This window comes from Diabrotica virgifera, chromosome 8, assembly GCF_917563875.1.
Source record: "Diabrotica virgifera virgifera chromosome 8, PGI_DIABVI_V3a".
Taxonomy (NCBI): domain Eukaryota; kingdom Metazoa; phylum Arthropoda; class Insecta; order Coleoptera; family Chrysomelidae; genus Diabrotica; species Diabrotica virgifera.
This window is the reverse complement of record NC_065450.1, coordinates 158,615,280-158,642,729: the sequence shown is the minus strand read 5'-3', so window position 1 is coordinate 158,642,729 and position 27,450 is coordinate 158,615,280. Positions and strand designations below refer to the sequence as shown.

General features: G+C 34.1%; 2 protein-coding genes across 3 annotated transcripts in view; both read left to right on the top strand.

The window, feature by feature from the left end:
* Positions 1-27,450, top strand: part of LOC126890411 (glucose dehydrogenase [FAD, quinone]-like) — a 263,810-nt gene that overhangs the window by 7,860 nt on the left and 228,500 nt on the right. The window lies entirely within an intron of this gene.
* Positions 23,117-27,450, top strand: part of LOC114340667 (glucose dehydrogenase [FAD, quinone]) — a 328,247-nt gene continuing 323,913 nt past the window's right edge. For both annotated transcript variants that reach the window (XM_050659320.1, XM_050659317.1), the window contains exon 1: positions 23,117-23,322. In XM_050659320.1, coding sequence (XP_050515277.1) covers positions 23,127-23,322 — 196 coding nt within the window. In that variant the 5' untranslated portion in view covers positions 23,117-23,126. The remainder of the gene's footprint in view (positions 23,323-27,450) is intronic.

The window sequence follows — 27,450 nt, the reverse complement described above, 5'->3', positions numbered from 1 at the left end:
TTATAACTTACTTAAATGGTCTACCAAATTTCATTAAAATCGACCTAATAGATTTTGCATAATAACTTTGCAATATAACTGTTTTTAAAAAAGTTTAAATTTTTTAAAATCTTTCTGAACAAAAAGTAGACAATTTAGAAGTTGTCAAATTTTTTTACATATAAAGAGGTGCTCTACCTATCTAATACACTTTACAGAATTAAAATCGGATTATTTAAGGGGTCTCAGCAATGTTTTAAAATAATTAACAATTTTTTGGCATATAAACAAATAGCTTTGTTTAATAATAAAAAAATGAATTTTTAGCAATGCAAATAATTAAAACCGGTATAATTTGACTTAAACCTTCAAATGCTGTCAGCAGAATTGCTATTTTATTTTTTAATAAAAAAATTTTCTCGTTAAAAAATTGCAATTTTTCGATTTTTTGAATGTTCCATCGCATTTATCTCGAAAACTATGCATCCTACGAAAAAACTTGTAAAAACAATTTTTGCTTAGAATTAACCAAGAAATACAAAAAAATTTTATATTTTGCAAAAAATCAATGTTATGTAATTCCTCAAGTTCTTTGTTTATAACAATCTTATCGACATCCGGATCAACTGTTACCCAAAAAATTTGTATTCTACGGGTCAAAATACATAAAAAACTTGGGTAAGTCCATCTAAATAAAGGAGCCCGTAGCCCCCTCCTGGACACAGGACTAATTTGTTTATAAGCCAAAAAATGGTTTATAACTTTAAAACATTGCTGAGGCTGCTTAAATAATTCAATTTCTATTCTGTAAAGTGCATGAGATAGGTGGAGTGCTTTTTTATATGTAAAAAAATTGACAAATCTTTGTATGTTCTAGTTTTTGTTGCGCAAGACTTTAAAAATTTTAATTTTTTAAAAAAAGTTTAGATTGCAATATTATTATGCAAAATCTAGTAAGTCAATTTTAATGAAATTTGGTGGACGGTTTTAACACATTACAAAAATTTTCTAAGCGAATTAGAAAGGTTCCAAGTGTAACCTAAGTGATGGAAAAACATTGAATAAAGACAGGCTTGTTTTGCCCCTTATTTTATATTTATTGCTATTTTGCAGCAAGGGTGTTAAATTAAGACATTTTTAACCAATCGTATCTGATAGAAAATTTAATTATCTTTGTTTTATTCCTGTACGACCTTGTTCCAAAATAAATAGTTTTAAAGTTATAAGCAAAGAAAATAGAAAAAAAAACGAAATTTTTTGAAATTTTTAAATATTTTATTTTTCTTATTAATGTTCCGGGCATATTTGAGAAGAAGCATAAGTCAATTATTATTAACGAAGTTATCACCTAACTTTATCCGCAAAAATCCGAATGCCACCTCTTACATCCACCTAAAAACAGATCCTTCCTGGTCTACAGAATATTTTACGTTCAAGAGAAATTATTTGCAAACAACCGGGGTAGCAAATTATTTACCGAGTTTTCGTTGAATCTGGAAATTACTGTAACGTTTAGGAAAAACTAGCTTTGAGTGAAATATTCTTAGTCTCAACTAGAATTAACTGAAAATATTTGATATTATGTACTAGTTTTTATTAGTTAAAACTAGAATTGTCTAAAGCCCACAGTTAAAACTAGTTTTTTCTAGTAAATTCGGGTTTTAACTGAAATCGGGTTTTACGGTAACGTCAATATTATATTAATTACAGTACGTACTCATTTTTTCAATTTTTTGCCATTGACCCCCATTTTTATTTCATAGACCCCCAATTTTTATTTTAGCTCTCGTAGATGTCTTGAAAGTACTCACCGATCTCTGTGGCTCGATATAAATATAAACTATTTAACAATAAAACACTGAAAACATTTGTTTTCTATACTTCTACAAAATTTATTACAACTAAGTGACTACAGCAGTTTCGGCAGAGTGCCTTTCTCAAGTGATATAGTTTACAATGTGTTTGCCTTTTTAAGTCTTTAACTGAAGAGGTTGAGGAGTGGGGAGCTGTTTGTCTCGAGTTGGTTATTCAGAATTATATCTGAATTTTTCAATTTATTAATTTCCATAGATTCTAAAAAAGATAGCTTAAGGCCTTTATTTTGCATAATGCAGAATTTGAAACTCTTTATTGAAAGAATGATTATGATTTGGAAGGTGAAGTGCGTATGTAGAAGTGTCTGCTTTTCTATTGTTGAAAGCCCTTTTTATGTTCTGCTATCCGTTTGTCAAAAGTTCTGCCAGTTTGACCGATGTAAGTTTTCGGACAGTCACCACAAGAGCCTTCAGAACTAACAACAACTTAAGTAAATATATTAAGAACAATAAAAGCTGAAAGAGAAAGCAACTACAGAGTGGTGTGTACAAACTAACTTGTGGTGACTGCCCGAAAACTTACATCGGTCAAACTGGAAGAACCTTTGACAAACGTATAGCAGAACACAAAAGGGCTTTCAACAATAGAAAAACAGACACTTCTACATACGCACTTCACCTTCTAGATCATATTCATTCTTCCAATGAAGAGTTTCAAATTATGCATATCCAAAATAAAGGCCTTAAGCTATCTTTTTTACAATCTATGGAAATTAATAAATTGAAAAATACAGATATAATTCTGAATGACCAACTCGAGACAAACAGCTCCCAACTCCTCAACCTCTTCAGTTAAAGACTTAAAAAGGCAAACACACTGTAGACTATATCACTTGAGAAAGGCACTCTGCCGAAACAGCTGTAGTCACTTAGTTGTAATAAATTTTGTGGAAGTATAGAAAACAAACATTTTCAGTGTTTTATTGTTAGATAAAATGAACTTCCATCAAGTAACGGTCGAATCCATCAATTATATAAACTATTTGTTTCCCCTTTACCTTGTTTTGTCATTCGGTAGGTATTCCTATTATTATATATAACTATTTTTAAGATTGTAATTTTACAACGGATTAATTGCATAACTTTTGTTGAAAATTGTTTTGACTCTTCTTTTACTCTTTTAACTTATATAAAGAAAAATAATAATAATAATAAATGCTGGTTTTGCTTGTTTTCGATTCAGCGGGTTGCACACCAGCTAGACAGGGTCTCTTTCTACCATTTCAGGCGTCCTCAGTAGCTTTCGTTAGTGTGCCTACCTCTGGACCGAAAAACAGCTCTACCATCATTTTAAAGGGAATCTGAAAAATAATTCAAATTTCCCATCAGACGCGATACAGCGACATCTACTAACAAATTGAAGAATCTCAGATGCCGAATCCACCAATTTAATAAGAATTAAAATGGTAAATAGTATTTTAAAACTGAGATTTTTCCTGTTGAAAGTTCTTACTGGTACATCCTTAATCTGCGACTTTTTCAATTAATAAGACAGCAGACGACGAATATAGAAAACGAAAGGGAAACGATCACATTCCGCTTTCATTCGTCTAGGAAAAACGGACAGCAGAGGAACTTTCAGTACTCAAATCCGAGTAAAGGAAATAAAAATAATAAATGATGGTTTTGCTTGTTTTCGATTCAGAGGATTGTACACCAGCTAGACAGGGTCTGTTTCTACCATTTCAGGCGTCCTCAGTAGCTTTCGTTAGTGTGCCTACCTCTGGACCGAAAAACAGCTCTACCATCATTTTAAAGGGAATCTGAAAAATAATTCAAATTTCCCATCAGACGCGATACAGCGACATCTACTAACAAATTGAAGAATCTCAGATGCAGAATCCACCAATTTAATAAGAATTAAAATGGTAAATAGTATTTTAAAACTGAGATTTTTCGTGTTGAAAGTTCTTACTGGTACATCCTTAATCTGCGACTTTTTCAATTAATAAGACAGCAGACGACGAATATAGAAAACGAAAGGGAAACGATCACATTCCGCTTTCATTCGTCTAGGAAAAACGGACAGCAGAGGAACTTTCAGTACTCAAATCCGAGTAAAGGATGTAAAGAATAAAATATTCGTCGTCTGCTGTCTTATTAATTGAAAAAGTCTCAGATTAAGGATGTACCAGTAAGAACTTTCAACACGAAAAATCTCAGTTTTAAAATACTATTTACCATTTTAATTCTTATTAAATTGGTGGATTCTGCATCTGAGATTCTTCAGTTTGTTATATAAAGAACTATTTCTTTCCTTTTTCTTCTTCTTAAGAGCCGAGCATTTCTGCGTACCCATGCAGCGTACATTATTTTACCAGGAGATATGTTAGATCTTCTTTTAGTGTGAACTCTTCGTTCTAAGGTTAGTAATTATCAATACTATTTGTTTTTTGTTTACAGCTGATCCAAAAGGCTGCCGCACGCACATTTCAAAAACTTCAAGTTTGTCAATGGATCTGGCGCATAACGTCTAACTCTGTTTTTTATTTCAGTCTCAGTGTCCCAACTGTTGTTTAGCAGACAACCCAAGTATTTAAACTACCTGAGTTTCTTCTTTCTTCAATTTACTCTCCAGCCACTTATAATCATTTATTTTCAAACCCAAAGCTTTACCTACTTGTAAGAGTGTGGTAATAAAAAAATACATTGAAGATCTTCGATCTTATTTGCAACTATCGCTTTGTCTTCAGCATTTTAATGTTGTTAATAGATTTTCAGTTTACTTTAATAAAATTATTATAATATACTCTTATTACAATCTACCACCACTTTTTGAAAGGCTTCTTCTGTAAAACATTTGCGCAGATATAAAGAAAACACGCAAATATAAGAAGTGTTTTATGCCTGGTTGCATCAACAGGTTACGTGATAGATACAGCGATACTCAACCTTTTTCTTTCCTGGGCCACATAGTACCTACATATTGTCACAGCTTGCGGGCCGCAATCAAGATGAAGTAGTATACAGGGTGTTTTATTGGGAAACGGAAATGTTTAAATGCTGAATAGAGGTAAATGAGACGGTTCTGGACATACTAAATTTATTGCTCCACTGAATTTATAACCAAGTTACAGGATGTTTTATCGATTTTCTCGATTTCTTTCTGGACCCATAACTTTAGAACCACCTTGTATATTCTTTTGATATTTGGTACACATATGTCACATTTAGAACCCAAACTACCCAACTACTAATCAGAAGAAAAATCCAGGTCCGGATTAAACAAAATTATAAATCCATTGTGACCTCGAAACAACATCCTGTATATTGAAATTTTCAAAACCCCTTTGCACATTTCAAAGGAGCTTTAATGGAGCTTCCATTTTTTTCGCAGACAATTCAATGACTTTACTCTTGCAATTATGTCGAAATTTTTAAAAACTCGAACTTTCAAAACAAAAATTTCGAGATAATTTCAAAATTAATGTCATTAAATTATCTGCGCAAAAAATTGAAGCAAGCAATTAAACTTAGTTTTTTGTGCTCTTTTCAAATGTTCAGACGAATTTTGAAAATTTTAATATACAGGGTGTTGTTTCAACGTCGCAATTATTTAAAAAACATTTGTTATTCCGGACCTGAATTTTTCTTGTGATTAGTAAATGGGTCGTTGCAATGTAGTAAATAAATATTGATTATTTTTAAAATGAATACTTGTTCATTAACTTTAATAATTGATCCTTAAAACTTAGTAATACCTTGCTTTTTACGCCCGGTTTCATAATCAACTTAAAGTGAACATTAACTAAAGTTCAATTTAAAGTTGACATTTACCCATATGAATTGCATTGATATAGGTACAAAATTAAAATTTAAAGTCCACTTTAACTGATTTTGAAACCGAGCTTTAATCAGATTTCTTAAAAATTTCAATATAATGTAAAATTAAAGTCATTAAATTGTCTGCCTCACGCCCAAACACGCCTTAAACATCGGCACACTATCAAATAATTTGAAACATACGTGAAATTTGACAAAAATTTTTATCGCAGAGCCCTTTAGTTAGACTTTGGGCCGCATAAAACACGCTAGAGGGCCGCATGCGGCCCGCGGGCCGCAGGTTGAGTATCACTGATAGAAGATGTACCTAAGCCGTGACCCGTCAAAATAGCCCGGTCAAAACAGCCCGGTCAAGACAGCTCCGTCAAAAAAGCCCCGTCAAAATAACCCGTACCCAAAATAGCCTCGACAAATTAGCCCGCAAACAAAATAGCCCCGACAAAATAGACCCCACACAAAATAGCCCCGGTCAAAACAGCCCCGGCTAAAAGGGCCTCTTAGAAAAAACCTCCAATAAAAAGTTTTACCTTTTAACGGAGTACCATTTATGTTAAATCACTATTCTAATTACGAAATAAGCCACAATTTAACTTTAAAAAATTATTTTATTAACGATTCGACTTCCACTTCGGACGTCGTTGTCTAAATACAAAATATTAATTGTTATAAATATAAATATAAATTAATTGGTATAATAAATTAAACAAAAATGTTGTTGCTCAGTAAAAAATTCTTCTAATTATTTAATTTAATCTGACTCATTCATATCAGCAATTCACACGTACAGTATGGTGTAAATGGAAGGAATAAATTCGTTATTTCGTAAACCCTGACGTTTCCTTAGCGACGTTAAGGAAAAATCCTGAAATAGATCGATTTTTATTTTTAAGATCATTTGAAAGGTTATTTAATTCTCTATTTAGTAATATAAACAATTATATAATTATTTACACAAGGTGTCCAAAAACTTTTTTTTAATTTAAATTATTTGACAAAAAGAAAGAATATATTGAATTTATTTAATTTAAAATGCATTTTACTGTTGCCCGAAAACAGAAAAAAATGTTTATTTTCGCTTAAATTAAATGTTCAAACTTCCAAGAGGCAGAGAAGAGAGGACTCGAGTTCTCTGAAAAGACCATTTTTATTTAATGTGGTTAAGATAAACATCTGAATAGAGGATAATAATTATCATTTCCGAAAAAATGTATTTTTAAGGAATTATTTCATGGTGAATTCTGAAGGGAGCTTTTTTGTCGGGGCTATTTTATCGGGGCTATTTTGTCGGCGGGCTATTATTCCGCGGCTATTTTGTCTGTAGGCTATTTTGTTGGAGCTATTTTGCGTGCGGGCTATTATGTCGGGGCTATTTTGTCGGAGCTTTTTCGGCGGGGCTATTTTGACGGGGTACCGCCTTAAGCTCAGATTACGAAACATACGCGTTGAAGCATTGACAATTTTCAGCTTGCCACAATAGGGCTTTTCATTCACAGTCATTTGTTTCGAGCTTCTGACATATGTCGTATAATTCGGGTATATTAATATTATACACAGATTATACAACACATGACGGAAGCTCGAAACAAATGACAATCGATAAAAAGCCCTATAGATTGCACGTACATTGTATCTTAAACTTATCAGTTAAGACGTGCTAAGATATAAGACGAGACGAGCCCTATATGTAAGCTGAGCAGTTGGGATAACCTGGAGCTTAAGATTTGTTGGCGCAACTAGGCATTAGGTACTGTTGTGATAATTTGGGCTAGATATAGTGTTCTTAATATGTTATGAGTTCGTATAAAGGGATATTACATGGTATTTTTCTTTTTTGTGTAAAATTAGCATAATTTTAAAATTTATTTAAATATTACATAAACATGCAAAACATTTTGGTTATTTTCTTATCTATTTGCGACTGTTTTGGTTTAATTTTATGCGGGCGGTAGAATATAATTATTATAATTATTATTGTTTATATGTTTGTTTCTAGACTATGTATAATTCAAAATATATAATAATAGGGCTATATCATTTTTTGATCATTTCCTTTTATATCCTTTGTTTTTGAAAAATAGTTGATATTTTATAGTCCAGGCTGTATCTCTACCCCTGTTAGGTATATTATTCCGATTTGTTTTTTGCACAAACTTACTTAAATAGCGGTCCTCATAACAAATTCACAGGGTGCCGCGGTTGAAATATTGTTTAAATAATTTTTTTAAAATAAATTCAAAAAATCAATTTTTTCACTTCGTAAAAATTTTTTTTAGATGCTTTTAGTCATTCTGAGCAAAGAAGGTATTTTGTAATTTTTCTCTAAAATGGACTGCTGTCGAGTAATACACGATTTAAATTTTGAAAAACGCGAAAAAATCCGTTTTCAACGCGTAATAACTCGCTTAAAAATTATTACTACGAAAGTTAGAATGCGACCAGATCAAAGTTTAAATCCCTCCCTACACGATAGTGAAGACATTTTTGTCATTATTTGATTACGAAGCTGTTATTTTTAATTGGTAACAATGAGCACGATGCGCGTATTAGGCGGCAGTTAATGGTGAGTACGAAAGAGATGCACTATTCCGGCAGTCCAATCGTGCATCTTACTCGCACTCACATTGACGGCCGCCTCAATACGCTCTTAGAGCTCGTTGTTAATAATTAAAAATAACAGCTTATTAAAAAATTAATGACACAAATTTCTTCAGGATCCTGTATAGGAGGCTTTAAACTTTGATTTAGTCACTTTCAGACTTTCATTATAATAATTTTTAACCGAGTTATTAAGTCTTGAGAATGCCATTTTCGCGTATTTCAAATTTTAAATCGTGTATAACTCGTCAACAAATATCAATTTTAGAGAAAAATCACGAGACCTTTTTGGCTCAGAATGACCCATATATTATAATCCAAAAAAATTGTCCGAAGTGAAAAAACGGATTTCTTGAATTTGCTTAAAAAAATTGTTTAAATAATTTTCAGACCGTGGTACCTCCCGACACCCTATGGATTTGTTATAAGGACCTCTTTTTAAGTAAGTTTATGCAAAAAAAAACGAATCGAAATAATTTACCGAACGGTGGCTACGACACAGCCTGGACTAATATCACCCTATTAAATTTTTTCGATTCTTTGTTTTCTTCCTTTGGTGCCCAGGCTTATTGAACAGTTGGGCTCGAATATTTAGTTCCAGTTTTAATACTATAACGGTAAAACTTACGACCAGAATTTTGGTAAAAATGACAAAAACTTGGTGAAATCGTAAATCAATCGACACAAGACACGAAACTTTTAAATATCGACTTCCAGCTTTTCCGGTCGCGTTGAGTGGAAATCTAGATCTTACGTCTTAAGTTTAATTGCTTGTTACTATATAAATCAATTTGCTTCATTTTTCAAAGAAAGAGGCCCTTTAGTTCAACTATGTGTTACTTTCCAGATGATCCTGTAACAAAAAAGAGAAAACTTCTGTTGGAGTTAAAGTAAAGAGAAAGATAATCTCTAACAGAAGTAAGAAAGAGATAAAAACTAGAGGAACAAAAATGAAGACAGTGTCGTGGCTTCTACGTTGAGAAGCCTAAGTACCTTTGAGAAGCCTAAGTACCTTTGCAGTAGTACTAGTAGAAGAAAATGCAAAGATGAAGAAGAAAGTGGGATGAACGGATAATAAAAGTATGAATAGACAGATGGACTGAATGGAGTTACGTTAGCTAGATATGCAAGTGAACTACAAATTGACACTCAAGGATGGATACGGCCAATTTTCATGCCTGTCGAAGACAGTAGATCAACATAAGTAGGGATGATGACTAGAAAAGGCAAGATGAAGATAGAAATAGATGCTCAGAAAATAGATAGAATAAATATAATAATATAATAAAAACAGAAGGATATAGGAGATAAATAAAATGGAAAAAAATAATTGATATACAAAACAAATAAATATTTATTAAATATAACTACGTAGATTTTTGACAACATCTGAGTTACGATAAGTAAAAACATGTGACTATAAAATGACAATTGTAAATAATTACCTGTCTGTATATAAATATAAAAACTATGATTAAATTATTACTGGTGTAGCTCTTATATGGAGCTTACCCACAACTTACATCTAGGTTACACAACAACCTTTATCAAATAATAGTACGATTATAATACGTACAGCAACGTTAAATACTAGAAGAAATCAATAATAAAAATACATATATAATATGGTAAACTATACAAATATATATAACTCAATAAATTAAACAGGCAACAAGCCTAATTGAACCGACGTATGGTCTAAGAGCTAGCAACGTTTTCGAGAAATCATTTTAAAACGGTTGATTCTTTCAAATATTATTCCCTATGCTTCCTCGAACACCGTACTGGCCATCTGGCTGCTGATGCAGATTGCGTTCATTACTGCGCAGCACACCTGTAGTACAGGTAAACACAAAATCAGGGCGATTGATTAGTGTGAAAAAGCTTAGTAGATCCGCTATAGTAATAGATAGCAATAAAAGTTAGTAACAAAAATTGTAGCTAACTTTGCGCTTCACATTACAAAATTAGTTAGAATGTTACAGGGTGTTCGATATCATAGTGGCAGACCAAACTTTTGTTTTTTAAATGGAACACCCTATATTTTTTTTATTTTCGAAATCTTCTTAACTTCCCCATCACAAAAATATAAAGGTGTGTTATGATATACAGGGTATTTACAAAGTTAAAACCAATGTTCTATGAAAATCTTAATAAGTTCAGCTCCCTGTATTATTAAAAATAAGCACAACAGCAATGGTTTATTGGTGCCATATTTTTTTGTTGATTGTCAAAACTTATAAAAATGGTTGATATTGCTAATTTTCTTTATATCGAATACAGGGTGAGTCTAAACGCAAGTACAATATTTTCACAGAAATTTTAAATAGAACACCCTAATTAATAACTTGCTCTGAAAAATGAAAATATCTCGAAATCTGACAAATTTAGGCATAGGGAATAATATACAAAAATTAAATACGGTAATGAGATTTTTCGATAGTAATATAAAATACAGGGTGTTTCATTTAAAATTTCTGAGAAAAGAATGTACTTGCGTTTTGACTCATCCTGTATTCGATATAAGGAAAATTAGCAATATCAACAATTCTTAAAAATTTTCACAATCAACAAAAAAATATGGCACCAATAAACCATCGTTGTTGTGCTTTTTTTATTTATACAGGGAGCTGAACGTGTTACGATTTTCATAAAAAAATGGTTATAACTTTGTAAAAGCCCTATATAACATAACAAACCTTTATATTTTTGTGACGAGGAAGTTAAGAGGATTTCGAATATCAAATAATTTCGAAATAATTTCGGATTTCGAAATAAAATATAAGGTGTTCTATTTAAAAAAGCATAAGTTTGGTCTGCCACTATGTCATCGAACACCCTGTAACAATTTCGTAACTAATTTCGTAATGTGAAGCTGAAAGTTGGCACAATTTTTATTATAAACTTTTATTACTATCCATTGCTGATCCATAGCGGATCTACTGAGCTTTATCACACTCATCAATCACCCTGTATATTGAATTTAAATTATTTTAGGACGAAAATTTTTTTTGTCATTACTTTTTAAACCACAGAAATGTCTGGTAATTACAGTTCATATTTCTAATAATGTTTAAAAAGTAATGACAAAAAAATTTTTCGTCTTACAATAATTTTAATTTCGATATGTTTACCTGTACAAGTGTGCTGCGCAGTAATGAACGCAACCTGTATCAGTAGCCAGATGGCCGGTACGGTGTTCGAGGAAGGATAGGGAACAATATATGAAAGAATCAGCCGTCTTAAAATGATTTTTTTTTCCGACGTTGCTTGGTCCAGTAGTCCTGGATGCAAAAGATCCTTTTTCTGACTCGTGGTTTTTAAACAAAGTGAAACTAAACGCTATCCTGAGGGGATAGGGACTAGAGAGTTAATTAATTTAATATACAAATGAATTTAGGTTAAGCAAATATATGAACAACTTTAAATTTAAATTAATTGAAACAAGCTAATGATATGAAATATATGAAAAAAAAAATGGGTAGCAAGCCTAATAAAAATAATAAAAAATAAATGCATCGAACTACTGTATGCGAAGAAGGTTATTTGGGCCCAAATTATCTTCTTTACGTACAGGTGTGGAAACGCTATTAAATTATGAGTAGATACTATCACAATAGAGGAAAAATAAATAAAATATAAATATACCTAGTACCGGTATTGGTAGGAGAATGAATTAAATGTTCTAGATATTACAAAAAAACTGTGGTATAATGGTATAGGTGGATAACTATTGCACTATAAATGTAAAAAGTTCCCGAAACAAACCCGATTGACCCGATATGGTTCCCAAAAGTGTTCCTCGAAGTGTAATCCGAAAACCTTCTTCGAAGTTAGCACAGATATGGTGCTACACTGCTATAATCAAAATTGCCCTTCTGGAGGCGCAGAAACTTCCTTTTCAATCCAATAGAAAAATTGGGGTTTGGCGAGACCCCAGGCTTACCCCTGTGACTTCTTGGATACTTGGAGGTCGTGGACTCTCGGTGTTATGAGATGTGTTTTTTTTTCTTTTAAAGTTCCATGGGAGTGGCTAAAACATAATTCCCATTTACTTCGATGCTCCAAATAAAAAAAAACAAAGGAAAAAGAGACACGAGGAAGAGTTTTTCTTCCAAATAGGAATGAACTATCTAAAAACTCGACATCAATAAGCAGGAAAAAAGTAGTTACAGGCCTAGGAATTTGAAATGTAACTACATAATGTAATTTATCTGGGATAATATGAAATTACAGTAAAACCTGTGTTAACGGCCACCTGTCAAAACCGGCCACCTGAACTAGCCGGCTAATTTCAAAGTTTCCCAAACCAAAATTTGTGGACTACAAAACCTGGTATTAGCGGCCACCTTTTTATATCGGCCAATTGTTCTGTCATTTTTAGTGACCGTTATTGACAGGTTTTGACAATTTATACAAAATATTGGATGTGCAAATTGGATTATTTCCAACATTAATTAAGAAATTCATGTTTGGTTATGTTAAAAAAATATTAGAAAAAAGGAGATAGAATTTTCCTGGAAGGACTCTTAAATAGATATCGATTAATCTACATAAACTCCAAATAGAAATTGATTTGAAAGCAACAATTAATTAGAATCCAATATTTTACAAAAACAATATGAGCGGTCATATAAAAACCTAACTAAGTATACAGTGAGCACGTAAAGGTTGGAATAAATTCATTTTCTCGAGAATGGACGACTTCGGAAAAAAATCCCGAAAGAGGTCAATTTTTATTTTTAAATTACGACTCTTTAAACTGTCAAGAGGCAAGTGGATGGCTGCTTTAATATTGAATTTAAGCAAAAAGTGTCCAATAACAAATATTCAGAATTCATATCCGATATTGAACAGAATAATTATATCACCCAGTAGATCGCACGAATTTATTTGTTGTTATATTCACACATGTGGATTATTAGTTTAGATACAAATTGGTCAATAATCAACAATATAATTTGGAAATGATACGAAAGTGCTGACGAAAGTAGAATTATTTACCTTGATTAGATATACAAATCACGCGGGCATCGTGTCACCGATGACCCAATTTAAGCTTCTATAAAACTAACAAATCTCGCCTAGAGAGAGAGTCTTTATCAGTCTTCAACTAAACGCGTTCCAGTAACCAGTCAGTGTTCAACAGTTCTCCCGGCGTACAAATACCCTAGTGTCGGTTCTATCAATAAATACCTTTATCGCTATTGGTATTTCCATTAGACAAAAAGCAATATTTATTTATCAAATAAACATTTTTTCCTGTTTTCTGATAGCAGTAAAATGTATTTTGAATTAAATAAATTACACACATTCTTCTTTTTATGTCAATAAATTTAATAGAAAAAAACTTTTTTGAACACACTGTATAAATAATTATGTTAATGTTTATATTACTGAATAGAGAATTAAATTAACTTTCAAATGAGCTATCACTCGACCCCTATTCTCATTTAAAAAAATCATCGATGATGTCATCACGCCCAGATGGGTGACATCACTAGTATGACATATATGCCAAAAAGTCGTAATTTAAAAATAAAAATTAACCTCTTTCAGGAATTTTTTACAAAGCCGTCCATTCTCGATAAAATGAATTTATTCGAAACTTTACGTGCTCACAGTTCCCTGGTTCAAAACACAGCTGCGTATGTGACTATTATTTTACAACAAAAACTGAGAACTGTAGAAAAAATAATTAGTAAATTTCTAGAGAAATTCTCCGCCACTCCACGATTTATCACCACAAGTATCTAAAAGACAGCATCACTTCTCTTACGCCTTCCGCCAGCCAAAAGCCAGACGTCAACTTATTTCTTAGTTTCACCGCCAGGAGGGGACTACCAACTTTAACAGGCTAGCCAAATATTAAAATAATTGGAAAATATATAATATATTAATTAGATATTGTTTTTTAATTATAATTCAATAAAAATGTTATTAAAATTAAAATAAAATTACTATAAAGATAATTAGAAGTTAACGGAATGTTATAATCCGATTTGAAATAATTCAACATATGGTATCCGTCCTCCATGTATACTAATTACGCAATAAAACATTATAGAAACAATGATTACTTCGCGATAGGGCTCTCTATTGACGAATGTTGGGGATAATCATGTCAATTTTTAGCTTATCAGGAGCACCGCTGAAAAGCTTCACGGAGGTTTGCTTGAACCAGGCTCTGAGGTTATTTAACCAAGATGTTCTTTTTATTCCTGCATATCGTGTTTAATCTCAAATATTTATAATTCATATCCGAGAATTAAACAATATTTTTAACACTTAGCATATCCTATTAACGCAATTTTATTATTGTATATAACATGTGCGACCTGCTAATTTAGTTGATAATTACAAGTCATAAACAATATATTTTGGAGATTGCGCTCAAATGCTGATGCTTTAATAAAAATCCTTTGTTCTTTTATATTTGTTATAATATCACGGCGGGTAGGGGCCTGACCCAGAAATATATTGCCACTGAGAAAATCATTAATCATTATCATTCATTCTGATACATTCATAGAGACAAGATGTAGCTTCAAGAAAATAGTTAGCTTTCATACGTTGTAACTGTTAACATATCATTTTATTCCTCCGGGTTGGAGTGTGTGGTTGAATAAATATATGTATCATGGTAAATTTGTGTTTCACTATATAAAGAAGTCCGAACTGCTCCTGCAGAAATCCAAGGATCATCTAGGTAGACTTCGATTAGCTGAATCTTTTCACGTCGATTTCCAAATATTATTCTTTGCCGGATGACTTGCAGGTCGGCATATCTGGATTCACTTCGCTCAACCTGTCCAAAGTATTGTAACTTTCGGGATTTGATGCTGGTTAGTATGTCTCGGTTCTTCTTCATTTTTCTGAGGACCTCCATATTTGTGATTCTGTCAATCCACGGCTAAGTATACTCCGTTATAGCCACATCTCAAGCGCTTTCAATTTTCTACACATCTCTTTGTTCAAAGTCCACAATTCAACACCATAGAAATGGACAGAGAAGACGTACTATCGCAGCATTCTTGCTTTTTTACAAAGAGAGTGGTTGTGGCTCTTGAAGAAGGCCTCCTTCCGGTTGAAGATGGATCTAGCTCTTCCGATGCGTGCTCTTATCTCCAGCTACCTTCTTCTAGATTTCTTCTTTTCATAACTTGATCTTCTTCGTCCCGTAACGATCTTCTGGGTCTTCTTCATTTGCGTCTTTCTATCGGGCTCCAGTCAGTAACTCTAATTATCCATCTATCGCAGGGGTGGGCAAAAGCCGGCCCCTTTTGGTTACTTTATCCGGCCCATTGAGAAATCCCACAAGCAATTTTTTTAAGGGCGTAGGCGCAATGCTTTTTAAATGCATTCATTTTTTTTAGAATCCTGAGAAAACTAATTTGCGAATATTTTTGGGCCGGGGTATTTGTCGTCTACCAGGAACCCTTTTTCTTCGATTTTACACTTTATAATCAGCTGCTGCATCAACTTACAACAACAACTTACAAGAGCTTACTTACGTTATATTTTCTAAGTATGTGCCCGTTCTCCTTGCTGTCTTTCTCCTGTTAATGATGGACAAAAGTTCTCTGTTCCTTTTCCATCTGTGCAACACCATTTCGTCCGTAGTATGATCGATCCATGGTATTTTCAAAATTTCCCTAAAAAGCCACATCTCAAAAGCTTGCAGCTTTTTCATTAAGTCAGCATTGACAATCCAAAAAAGAAGAATAGAATGGACAGTGGACATAATATTTTCCGAAGGTTCCTTTCCGACATTGCCTACTGGAAGCCGCTTAGCCAGTATTGTTTCGGCGTTCCTTTCTTCCTTCTTTTCCTTGGCGTCCATTTTCTTCTTCTTCTTCTTCTTGTAATAGGACTATGTCCTGTTTCTTCTGTTACAGTCTTTGCTGCGATCCGGAGCTCCAACTCTAGTACAATCGTTTTTTGGTTCTTCCTATGGGTCGCTTGGTGTTGGGCTTCTGTGTTTTCGCCCAATGCGCCATACGTTCAGGGTCCATCTGATCTACGTGGTCTCTCAACATGCGTCGTCGCGCTCTTGTCCATCTCACTACGTCTTGAACGCCTAGCTCTCTCAATGTGTCTTCGTTTCGTATTCTATCTCTGAGTGTGTTACCTCTTATGGATCTTAGGGTTTTCATCTCTGTTGTTCTCATTATTTGTTTGGTCTTTGTTGTCTCGACCCTTGTCTCAACTGCGTATGTCAGTACGGGTCTAACACCTGTCTTATAAATGCGGACTTTGCTTTCGGTGCTCATATATTTATGCCGCCAGATTATATCCCTCAGGAAATCAGATATTCTCGCTGCTTTCGTTGCCTGCTGTTTTGATTCTTGCCACAGACGCCTGTCGCTAGATATTTCCACACCTAAGTATCTACAATCCATTACCTTGTCGATTATATGGTCGTCCACTACTAATTTACATCTAATTGGGTTCCTGGATATTACCATCGATTGGGTTTTCTCTTTGGATAATGTCAGGTTATACTTTTCGGCGGTTATTTTGAATTTTTGTAGTAGGCGTTGTAAGTCATCCTCGTTTTCGGCTATTAAGATTGCATCATCTCGTAGCAAAGTATTCTCATGGTTCGGTTAACCATTTTGTATCCCTGATTCATTATGTTGACACTACCTATAACTTCATCCATTATTAAATTAAATAGGCATGGACTGAGGCGTCCATTTTAAAATTTGTTTTGGCAGCCTGTCGTCTATTGACGTCGTACATGACAATACCAGATCAGTTGCCTCCTTTGAATTTCGTCTATGATGGTTGACTTGACATAACATTTTACCACCCGATATCAGATTTTCAGATTGAGTCTTTGGTTACTCAGAAATTTCCTCATCTTCAAAAAGGCTGCTCTTGATTACTCTATTCCTGATCGAATTTCTGAAGTTCATTTTTATCTGGGTCCTTGTTATGGCGTAATATAATGTACCATATTTAAAAATTTCGTAATTTTACTGGGAACAAATTGTTCGCATGTACACACCAGAAAGACAATTTATTATTATTAACAGTCAACTGTCTTTCTCCAAATGCTTTAAAATTATACTTATAGCATTTTTGTCACAAAAATTTCTTGGGCAGAGAAAAACCTCCACCAAAAACATTAGCGTACATACTGGAATAGTCCTCCGGCCTGGGAGACATTTTGAAAATTTCATTTTGGCTTAAAAGTACTTGCCCACCCATGATCTATCGAGTGGTACCCTTCTGAAATGACCATACCAGAAGATGCTTTTCTTCGACGTAGGTAATAAAGTCTTGTTCTACTGACATTCCTCTTCTTATCTCTTTTTTCGAATTCTGCATGTACTTCATCTTCTCCGAAACTCCATTTCGGTAGCTAATATTTTGTTCTGGTCTCTTTTGTTGACTATCCTCTTTTCTGCTCCATATGTCATAATACTTCTGACTACGGTGTTAAAGATTATTTTTTTCGTGGCTTTGTTATAATGTGTGTCCCATAATACTCCATTTAGTTGTCTTATGCAGTCTCTGGTTTGACCTAGTCTCTTCTTTTTACCTTCAGTAGTAGTATTGTCCCTAGAAATGGTGGAGCCTAGATACTTGAAAGTTTTGGTGCTCTTGATTTTTTGGGCATTTGAGATTTCGATATCCGGGGCGTCATTCGATCTCGTTATCATATGTATTCTGTCTTATTGAAATTGATTACTAGTCCATTCTTTAAGTATTCTTGTGTGAGTTTTCTGATTATGTAGAAGAGGTCTTCTTCATCTTGCGCCACTACTACCTGGTCATCAGCGAAGCGTAGGGTGTATATATACTAGCCCCTGATAGGTATACCCATTCCTCTGACCATTCTTTTCCAGTGCCTTAGTACCATTTCTATAAATATTTTAAATAGTAATGTTATTATTAATTTGACTCTCGACCTGTAAACATCGATACTAATTAGGCGAAAGTTTATAGTGTGATAAGAAACGGGCTCCGGCCTCGTTTTTGCCGTCATTATCGTGTATTAAGTGGATATACTATTTCTAAACTATTTAAAAATTAAAATATTCGGATTTAACAGTTAAAATGAGTGCTCCACCAGATTTAACGGTGAGTGTTCCTTTTTATACTACTACTGTAAATGGTCAACCTATACATGTTCAATATCAGCAACAGCAAATTCAACCAGAATGCCCAAATATCCTTTTTCCACAAAATTTACAACCAAATTCAATACAAATTTTAAACAACACACCAATAACTATATATTATGTTCCTAATCAAGTAGTATCACAATCTTCCACAAACTGTCAATATAATCCTAAAATAAATCCCACATTAGCTACATCTCAAAATGAAGCTTCCGATTCTATTGAGATGACAAAAACATTACAAAGCGAAGAATCTTCAGGGGAAATCAGCGACATTGAGTCATCGGACATCCACGAATGGCAAACTGTACAACATAGTAACAAAAAACGTAAAATAAATCCCCCGACACCAACAGAAAACGAAGACACGGTAGTAACCAGCAATAAATTTCAGGTTCTACAAAATTATAACGAAAAAGACAACAATAACAGTACAGAAAATACCAACGAAACTCCAGCAGTCGCAAAACCCCCACCAATTTTTATATATGGTGTTACTGACTACAATAAAATGGTTAATAACCTATCGAAAGTAACAACAGCAGAGACATACTATTGCACAGCATTACAGAACCACACAATAAAATTAAATTCCCGGGACAGCGAAACATACCGAAAACTGGTAAGTCATTTAAACAATAAAAAAATTGTGCATCATACATACCAAATGAAAGAGGATAGAGCATACAGAGTTGTAATTCGCAATCTACATCATACAGTGCCCATTAATATAATAAAAAGTGAAATAGAAAACATGGACATTTAGTATGCAATATTGTAAATATAAAACACAGAGTAAGTAAGGAGCCTCTAATGATGTTCTAAGTTCTACGTCGATATAGAACCTAATCAAAATAATAAAAAAATATATGAAATTATATTTATAAACAACACGAAAATAGTTATCGAGCCACCGTATAAAAAAAAATAATATTGTCCAGTGTACTAGATGCCAATTTTATGGGCACTCTAAGACATACTGCAATATACCTTAACACTGTGTCAAATGTGGAGGCAACCATCAGCCGGTTGTAAAAAACCTAGAGACACACCTGCCATATGCGCTCTCTGCAATGGAGCACACACCGCAAATTACAAAGGATGCACGGTACACAGGGAGTTAATTAGCAGTAGAAACAGGGCAAGAGTAGTATCATCGCACATTGCAGCGAACAATCAATTGTAATGTACGAGTAACAGAAATAATACGAACTTAAGCAATCAAAACCAAGCGACTTACACGCAAACAACAGGTGGAACAAATGTAAATAATGTACATAACAATACAACCTCATACAACCAAAATCACGCAACTTACGCTCAAATAACAAGTGGAAAACATGTAAACAATACAAACAACGACATTGGAGAGATGATGAAGAGTTTCCTTAACGAATTCAAAGCTATGTTTTCACAACTAATAAATCAAAATAGCGTGATCTTAAACATGCTTTCCACAGTAGTAAATAAATTCAGTAATGGAAATTAAGTCACTACGAATTGCACAATGGAATGCCAATGGCCTAGGCAACCATAAAACAAAAGTTATTAACTTTCTTCAACATAACAAAATTGATGTTCTACTCGTATCGGAAACCCACTTTACTGACAGAACGATGTTCAAGATCCCTCATTATTCAATTTATAACACCAACCATCCTGACGGCACAGCACACGGTGGCGCTGCTATTATTGTACGGAACACCATACCACACCATGAGGAAACAATGTATCAGACGAAAGAAATACAAGCTGGAGTAATCTGTATCAGTTCTCAACCATGGTCCTTTGACATTGCGGCAATGTACAGCCCTCCAAGGCATAATATCACCACAGCAGAATATGAAGACTTCTTTAAACAACTATCGAAAAAATTCTTAATTGGAGGTGACTGGAATGCCAAACATACAGACTGGGGGTCGAGACTATGTACGACAAAGGGAAAAAATCTCAGACAAGCCATACCTAACACAAACAACTCTTACTTATCTAGAGGGCAACCCACCTACTGGCCAACAGATCCAAACAAAATCCCAGATCTACTAGACTTCTTTATCCTCCATAGCACGGCCTTAAATTATTTTGACATACAAGCATCCTGGGATCTGTCCACTGACCATACCCCCATAATTGTCACACTATCTACGCAAATTATAAAACGTCCGAATATCCCTATGTTGACAACATCAAAGACCAACTAGAATGTATTCGAGTCTTACATAAATGAAAATATAAATTTAAATATAAGATTAAAGCAACCAGATGATATCGATAATGCTGTACTTCTTCTAACCCAAACTATACATGCAGCCGCTGAAATAGCTACACCCCTCAGAATGACAAAGAACCAAGTGACACCAACATACCCGTTTACATAAAACGTCTTGTTGCACAAAAAAGAAGAGCCAGGCGAATATAGCAAAGAAGTCGCAATCCTATAGATAAAAATGAATACAATAGATTAACACGGCAACTTAAAACTGCTCTACAAGACGTGAGGAATGATACATTTGAACTATTCATTAACAGCCTATCAAAAGAAGATCACAGCATCTGGAAAGCAACAAAATCATTCAAGAGGCCTACACAACACATACCACCTCTAAGGAAAGCCGATAGAAGCTGGGGAAAAACTGAACAACAAAAGGCGTCAATCTTGGCTGAACATCTCTCACATGTTTTTAGTGCACCTGAAGTTAATAACAATAATAACGAAGAACAAGTTAAAAACTTCTTAGATACTCCATGCCCAATGATGCTACTAATCAAATGCTTTACTCCTAATAATGTGAAAGAACAAATTTCTAGATGCAATAACTACAAAGCACCAGGCTTCGACATGATCACCGGGCTAATATTAAAAAAATTACCCAGAAAAGCAATTGTCCTACTAACAATGATATATAATAGTATCATAAGATTAACCTACTACCCGATTAACTGGAAGTTTGCACAAATAATTATGATAAGTAAACCAAATAAACCATCAAATATTACTATCTCATATAGACCAATCACTTTACTTCCAATAATGTCAAAAATTTTAGAAAGGCTTTTGCTCCAAGGAATCTCAGAAGACATCGAAATTGGTTCAGTGATCCCAACACACCAGTTTGGTTTCCGCGAAGCCCATTCAACTCTACAACAATGTCATAGAATTGTTAAAAATATTAATGTATGCCTCGAAGAAAAAAAAAATTTGCACTTCTGCCTTCCTGAATATAGAACAAGCGTTCGACGGTGTTTGGCATGACGGCCTCCTGTATAAACTTAAGTCATCCTTTCCCACTCCTCACTATCTTCTCTTAAAATCATACCTCACAGAACGTCACTTTCAAGTCAAATTCCTTACAGAAACCTCTCATTACTATCCCATAAAATCCGGTGTCCCTTAAGGAAGTGTCCTGGGTGTCCTCCTGTACCTTATATACACTGCTGATATTCCAACAACAAATACGACCACAGTAGCCATGTTCGCAGATGACGCCGCCATAATATCCATAGATGATGACCCCCAAGTAGCATCAGGAAACCTTCAAATACACCTGAATCTACTACAAGACTGGAAGAATAGATGGAAAATCAAAGTTAACCATACGAAGTCTAATCAAATTACATTCACCAACAGGAACATCGTATGTCCGAGAATCACACTGAACAACATATTACTACCAGTAAAAACAGAAGTCAAATACCTGGGAATGACACTTGACCAAAAGCTCACTTGGAAAGCACACACCTTGGCAAAAAAAATCCAAATCAACATGACGTCAAATAAATTGGCTAATAGGCCGAAAATCGCAGTTATCTACAGATAATAAACTTCTCTTGTATAAGTACATAATTAAACATATATGGACATATGGAGTGCAATTATGTGGCTATGCCAAGCCTTCTAATACCAAAATCATTCAGAGAATCCAATCCAAAATACTCAGAATGATTTTCAACGCCCCGTGGTACGTTAGTAACAAAACACTGCATGACGACTCTGGTATACCGTTCGTTGAAGACGAAATCAGCAGACTAACAAGAAATTATTTAGAACATCTGCCAGCCCATCCCCACGAGGAAGCAAGACAACTACATCTCCAACCAGAAGTCAGACGAAGATTGAAAAGACATTGGCCAACAGATTTTATTCTTTAATTTTAATTTTTTTCTCAATTTTACTTTCAAATTATAATTAAATTTATTAGTGTTAGTATTGGGAGTGTTATCAGTGGATAACTTCTCCTCTCATGTATTTGCAATACTCATATAATTTACTAATAGCTTTTCATAGCAGATTATAAATTTGCAAAATTTAATAAAAAAAATAGTGGTGTTGACGTAGAGTAGCTTTAAAAGAGCACCTTGGTTGTTAAATTTGTTTCCGATTTTATTTGTCACATTTACAGCCACCTAGTTGTTTTCATACAAGTTTACTGTTGCTTGTATAAGTCTGTTCCGTATGTTTATTTCTTGCATGTATTTCTGTAATTTCTCCCTTGGGATGGAGTCGTGTGCACACTAGACTTAGTTTAATTTTCCAGACATTTATATTTTATGGTATAGAAAATCTACTAACTTTCTTTTTGTTTTGAAAAGTTTATCCTGTTTTTGTCGATAGTATCTAACCAATAGACATTAGCTTTCATGTATTGCTGATTTAAGTAAACAATAATTAGCATTATATTTACGCTGTCATCCCATTAATACATATTCAAGGGATATATAATATATGTAGTTGGTATTTTAAATTTGTTACAGTTAAGCTACAATGGCGGTGTGTGGTTGCAGTGATCCCGGCTACTATGGACCCTATTTGGGTAACAATTGTGGAGCAGGCAGCTTCATTGTTTTTATGAGTTTAGTTGATGCTATAATACGAAATACGTGCGATATATCAGATGTCTGTGGAAGAGTTCAAGCCAGAGAGGAGCCAGATTCAACTTACGATTTTATTGTAATAGGCGGTAAGTATTTATTGGTATTAAAAACTTTTTTTGTAGAATTTCTATGTTACCTCCTATAGGCGCTGGAAACATAATATATCTCAATTTTAATTAAAAATCAATTCAATTTGATGGTTACTTTTCTATTTTAGAGATATAACAAATAATATTTTTATCCCAGAGAACAGCAGTTCTCGCCAGTGGCGCACAACCCCCGTACATGCGACACTATACCTATTATATACACGAAGTTTTCGATTTTCTAAATTTCACTGAATTGAGAATTAAGCCAAATCCCACCTTAAAGTATAGGAAAAGACTCGCTCATCCATATATCAACCATCCATTTTGGTACAAGGGTGTGCCAATTTTACGGCCCTTCCCATTTTGGGTCTGTTTTTCGTTCTCGTCCACAAAATTCCCAAAAATTTCGAAAATTTAAGTCCGACCTTTGATAGTACCGATCATTTGTACCGACCTTTGGCTTCTGATAGTACTGATCATTACCTTTCCAACGCATGTTTAATTTTGAAAATCGGTTACTATTCAAAAGTTACCGAGCTCAGAAATTTTATTCCATTTCTATTTAAAAAGGGGGAAATATTTGTATCTGTGTATGTGTGTATGTTTGTGAAAAGTCTTTTTTAGAAAAGTTTTTTTTTGGAAAAGTTGGAAAAGATTTTTTTTTCTGTGTTTCAAGAACGGGTTAGGGCAGACTCAGAACCGGTGTAGTTTGTGACTTTCGACTACCTATAAGTCAGCTATAGAACTCGGTAGGTACAAAACGGCATATTTTTTGGGAATATATATGTAGGTTTTCTTTAAAGAAAATCTTAATAAAAGTCCGTTTGATGTTTAACAGTTTTAATTAATAAAATAGATGACTAAATTATTGATACTATTAAATTGACGAAAAGTAAAAGTGTAAAAGTGTGTAATTGCGACCAAAATCTTACGTGTTCTTATTCTTACAAAAACGAAATGTATTTATGGATAATTTGCGTCTAATCAATATAATACCCGTCTTAATTGGTCTTTTCTAAGTATTATCCCTAAGAGCGCGTCTGCCGTCGCTGTGATGTTATAATCGACTGCCTGTATTCGTTCTAGTTCCCTACGCTAAAACCAACCGTCTTAGGCTGATCTCTTTTTTCCTGTGAAAGAACCCAATTAAAATTGGTTCAAAGTATGTACCGACCCGCCGCCGTCTTTTTCCAATAAACTAAAACTATAAAGTTAAAAGTAGTCCGCTACCGTCGCCGTAATCCCCAATTCGTTCTGCACATCTGGGCCAACGTCCATATGTGAGACCCTTATCCCGTTGTCGTACTAATAATTGTGAAAAATGATATACAGGGGAATTTAAAATATAAGGTAAACTATTTACAATCCTACATATATGTTTAGTTCAAGGAGAGAAAAGAAACCGCAAATACACCAAATCAATAGCGTTGAGTTAAGCTTTAAAATGTTGCCTAAGCGGTTAGGATCAGACATACACACCGCTCAGTATAGCCGAAAAACTAATAAACTAAACTTTGAAAATTTTGGTTTTTCAACAATTACCTACTCAAAATTTCAACCTACGAATTGCGCTAATAACTGAGCGTTTGTAGGAGGACTCTAGACGCGTCTAACGGTGTATACCTCATATCTGTAAAAATTCGAATTTTTAAGTTATAGGCTTCACAAATGTGGTAAAATCTATTTCCTATGGGAAAAACGGTTTTTCAAGATTAATAATTCCTGTAATACCTTCAGTTAGCATACTTGACCTTAGATGCATCAGATACTACTTGTCGATACGTTTAAAGCTCATGTTAAGTGATCAAAATCGGTTAATTCGTTTCAAAGTTATCAAGCTCCAAAGTATAATCCATTTGACCATTATCGCCGAAATGGTTTTGTAGTTGTAGTGGTTACGAAGCTAAATTTGATAGAGCAATCTAAGTTCATTTGCCGGTAATCCCAATATTTTTGTTCAAGCTTTTTCGAATAGAAATAAAATCTATTGTACATTCGATGGACACTAGAGCATTTGAGAGATAATGCTAGAAAGGCGTCCATTTATAACGCTTAACGTGGAATCGAGAAATACTACATTTAACTTCATACATTTAATGCACTAAACGCCATAAAAATGAGTGGACCATACAGTATTCCAGCTAGAAAAGAGCTGATAGGAATATTACGTGGCGCGAAAATATATTTTCATTTTGATGAAAAATAAAATTCTAGTTTTACTTTCAAAGGTGTTTACATAATATTTGCTAAATTTGAAGTAAAAAGCGCCACAAAAGGGCTTCAGAATACAAACTCTATCAAAGTTACCCCTTTGTGGCGCGTTTTACTTCAAATTTAGCAAATTTTTTTTTTTTTTTGTTATGCTTTATTTAACAATCAGAATACATTAGCATCCTATAAGTTAAAGTGTTGGCTTGGGAGCTGGGCCCCTCATTGGCGTGAAGGGACTCCCTCCAATGAAGGAGTCCTAGATAGTCTTCATGTCAGCTGGCCATAATCTCTTCAACCTTCTGGCAATTGGAGCTTGTACTAGCGGCTGTAATACTGCGTTGGGGTGTGTTTCCATTTTCTCGTGGTGTTTGTTGTACCTATCTTTAATGACATCTGTGATGAATGGAACCTTCAGATCTTCATGTAATGTTAAATTCGACACGAACCAAGGTGCATCTGTGATCATGCGTAGTATTTTTGACTGGCTCCTTTGGATGATAGCAATATTAGATTTGCTTGCACATCCCCAGACTTCGATACCATACATCCATATTGGTTTGATTATGGTGTTGTATATCAGCAGTTTATTTTCCAAACTTAGTTTTGATTTTCTACCTATCAACCAGTAGAGTTCTTTGACTTTCATGTCTATTTGTTCTCTCTTCTTTGTTATGTGCACTTTCCAAGTAAGTTTAGAGTCTAGATGTATGCCGAGATATTTGGAAGAGTTGTTTTTAGCAATAATTTTGTTATTTATGTATAGTGATGGACACTGATCTTTTCTTGTAGTAAAGTTGACATGGACGGATTTAGGCTCATTTATCTTAATTTTCCATTTTCTTACCCAATTTTCTAGGTTTGCTAAGTCATTTTGTAGGATGTTGGAAGCTTCTACTGGATCTTGGTGAATTGCTAAGATGACGGTGTCATCCGCAAAGGTTCCTATGACAGTGTGTGGAGACGTAGGAATATCTGATGTGAATAATACATATAGAATGGGACCCAGGACACTGCCTTGCGGAACTCCGGCCTTGATTGGGAATTTTTGCGAATATTCATCATTCACTTTTACAAGAAACTGTCTGTCGTGAAGATATGATTCGAGCAGTCGATAGAAGGATAGTGGAAAGATTTTAGATATTGTGTATAAAAGTCCATCATGCCAAACCTTGTCAAAGGCTTGGCTAACATCCAAGAATACTGAGGGACAGTATTGTTTTTGTTCTATTGCTAAATTTATTGAATGTGTTATTCTGTGTATTTGCTGAACTGTTGAGTGGCCTTGTCGAAAACCAAATTGGTGTGATGGAATCCAATCCTCAGGGAGTACTTCCTTATTTATTCTTTGAAGTATGAGTCTTTCTAGTAGTTTTGACATAACTGGAAATAAGCTGATTGGCCGATAAGATGAAACTTCGTTTGGGTTTTTGCCTGCCTTCAGTATTAAAATTATTTCTGCTGTTTTGAGTTGCGTCGGCCAGTAGTTTAGTCTCAGGATAGCATTGAAAATGTACATCATGAGTATGACTCCTCTGCGTGGCAGTTCTTTTAACATTTTGGAGGTTATTTTATCGATCCCTGGAGATTTTCTTGGATTTAGGAAGTTTAGTTCATTTTGAACTTCCTTTACAGAAAGTTGTTTGGTTGTGGGTATGTTGTTTGGGATATTTGAGAGATGTCTAGCTATTTCGTCATCAACTACATCACAGTTCGGTGTGAATACATTGGATAAGTATGCACCAAATAGTGAAGCCTTTTCTTTATCGCTTCTTGCCCATATAGCTGCAGGATTGCTGGAGTCACGTACAGGAGAATTCTGCATTTGAGGCTTGTTTTTGAATTTGCATGGTTTCCAGATGGAGTTATCACTTCGGTTAAGACCCTTCAAATATTCATTAAATGAACTTTCACGCA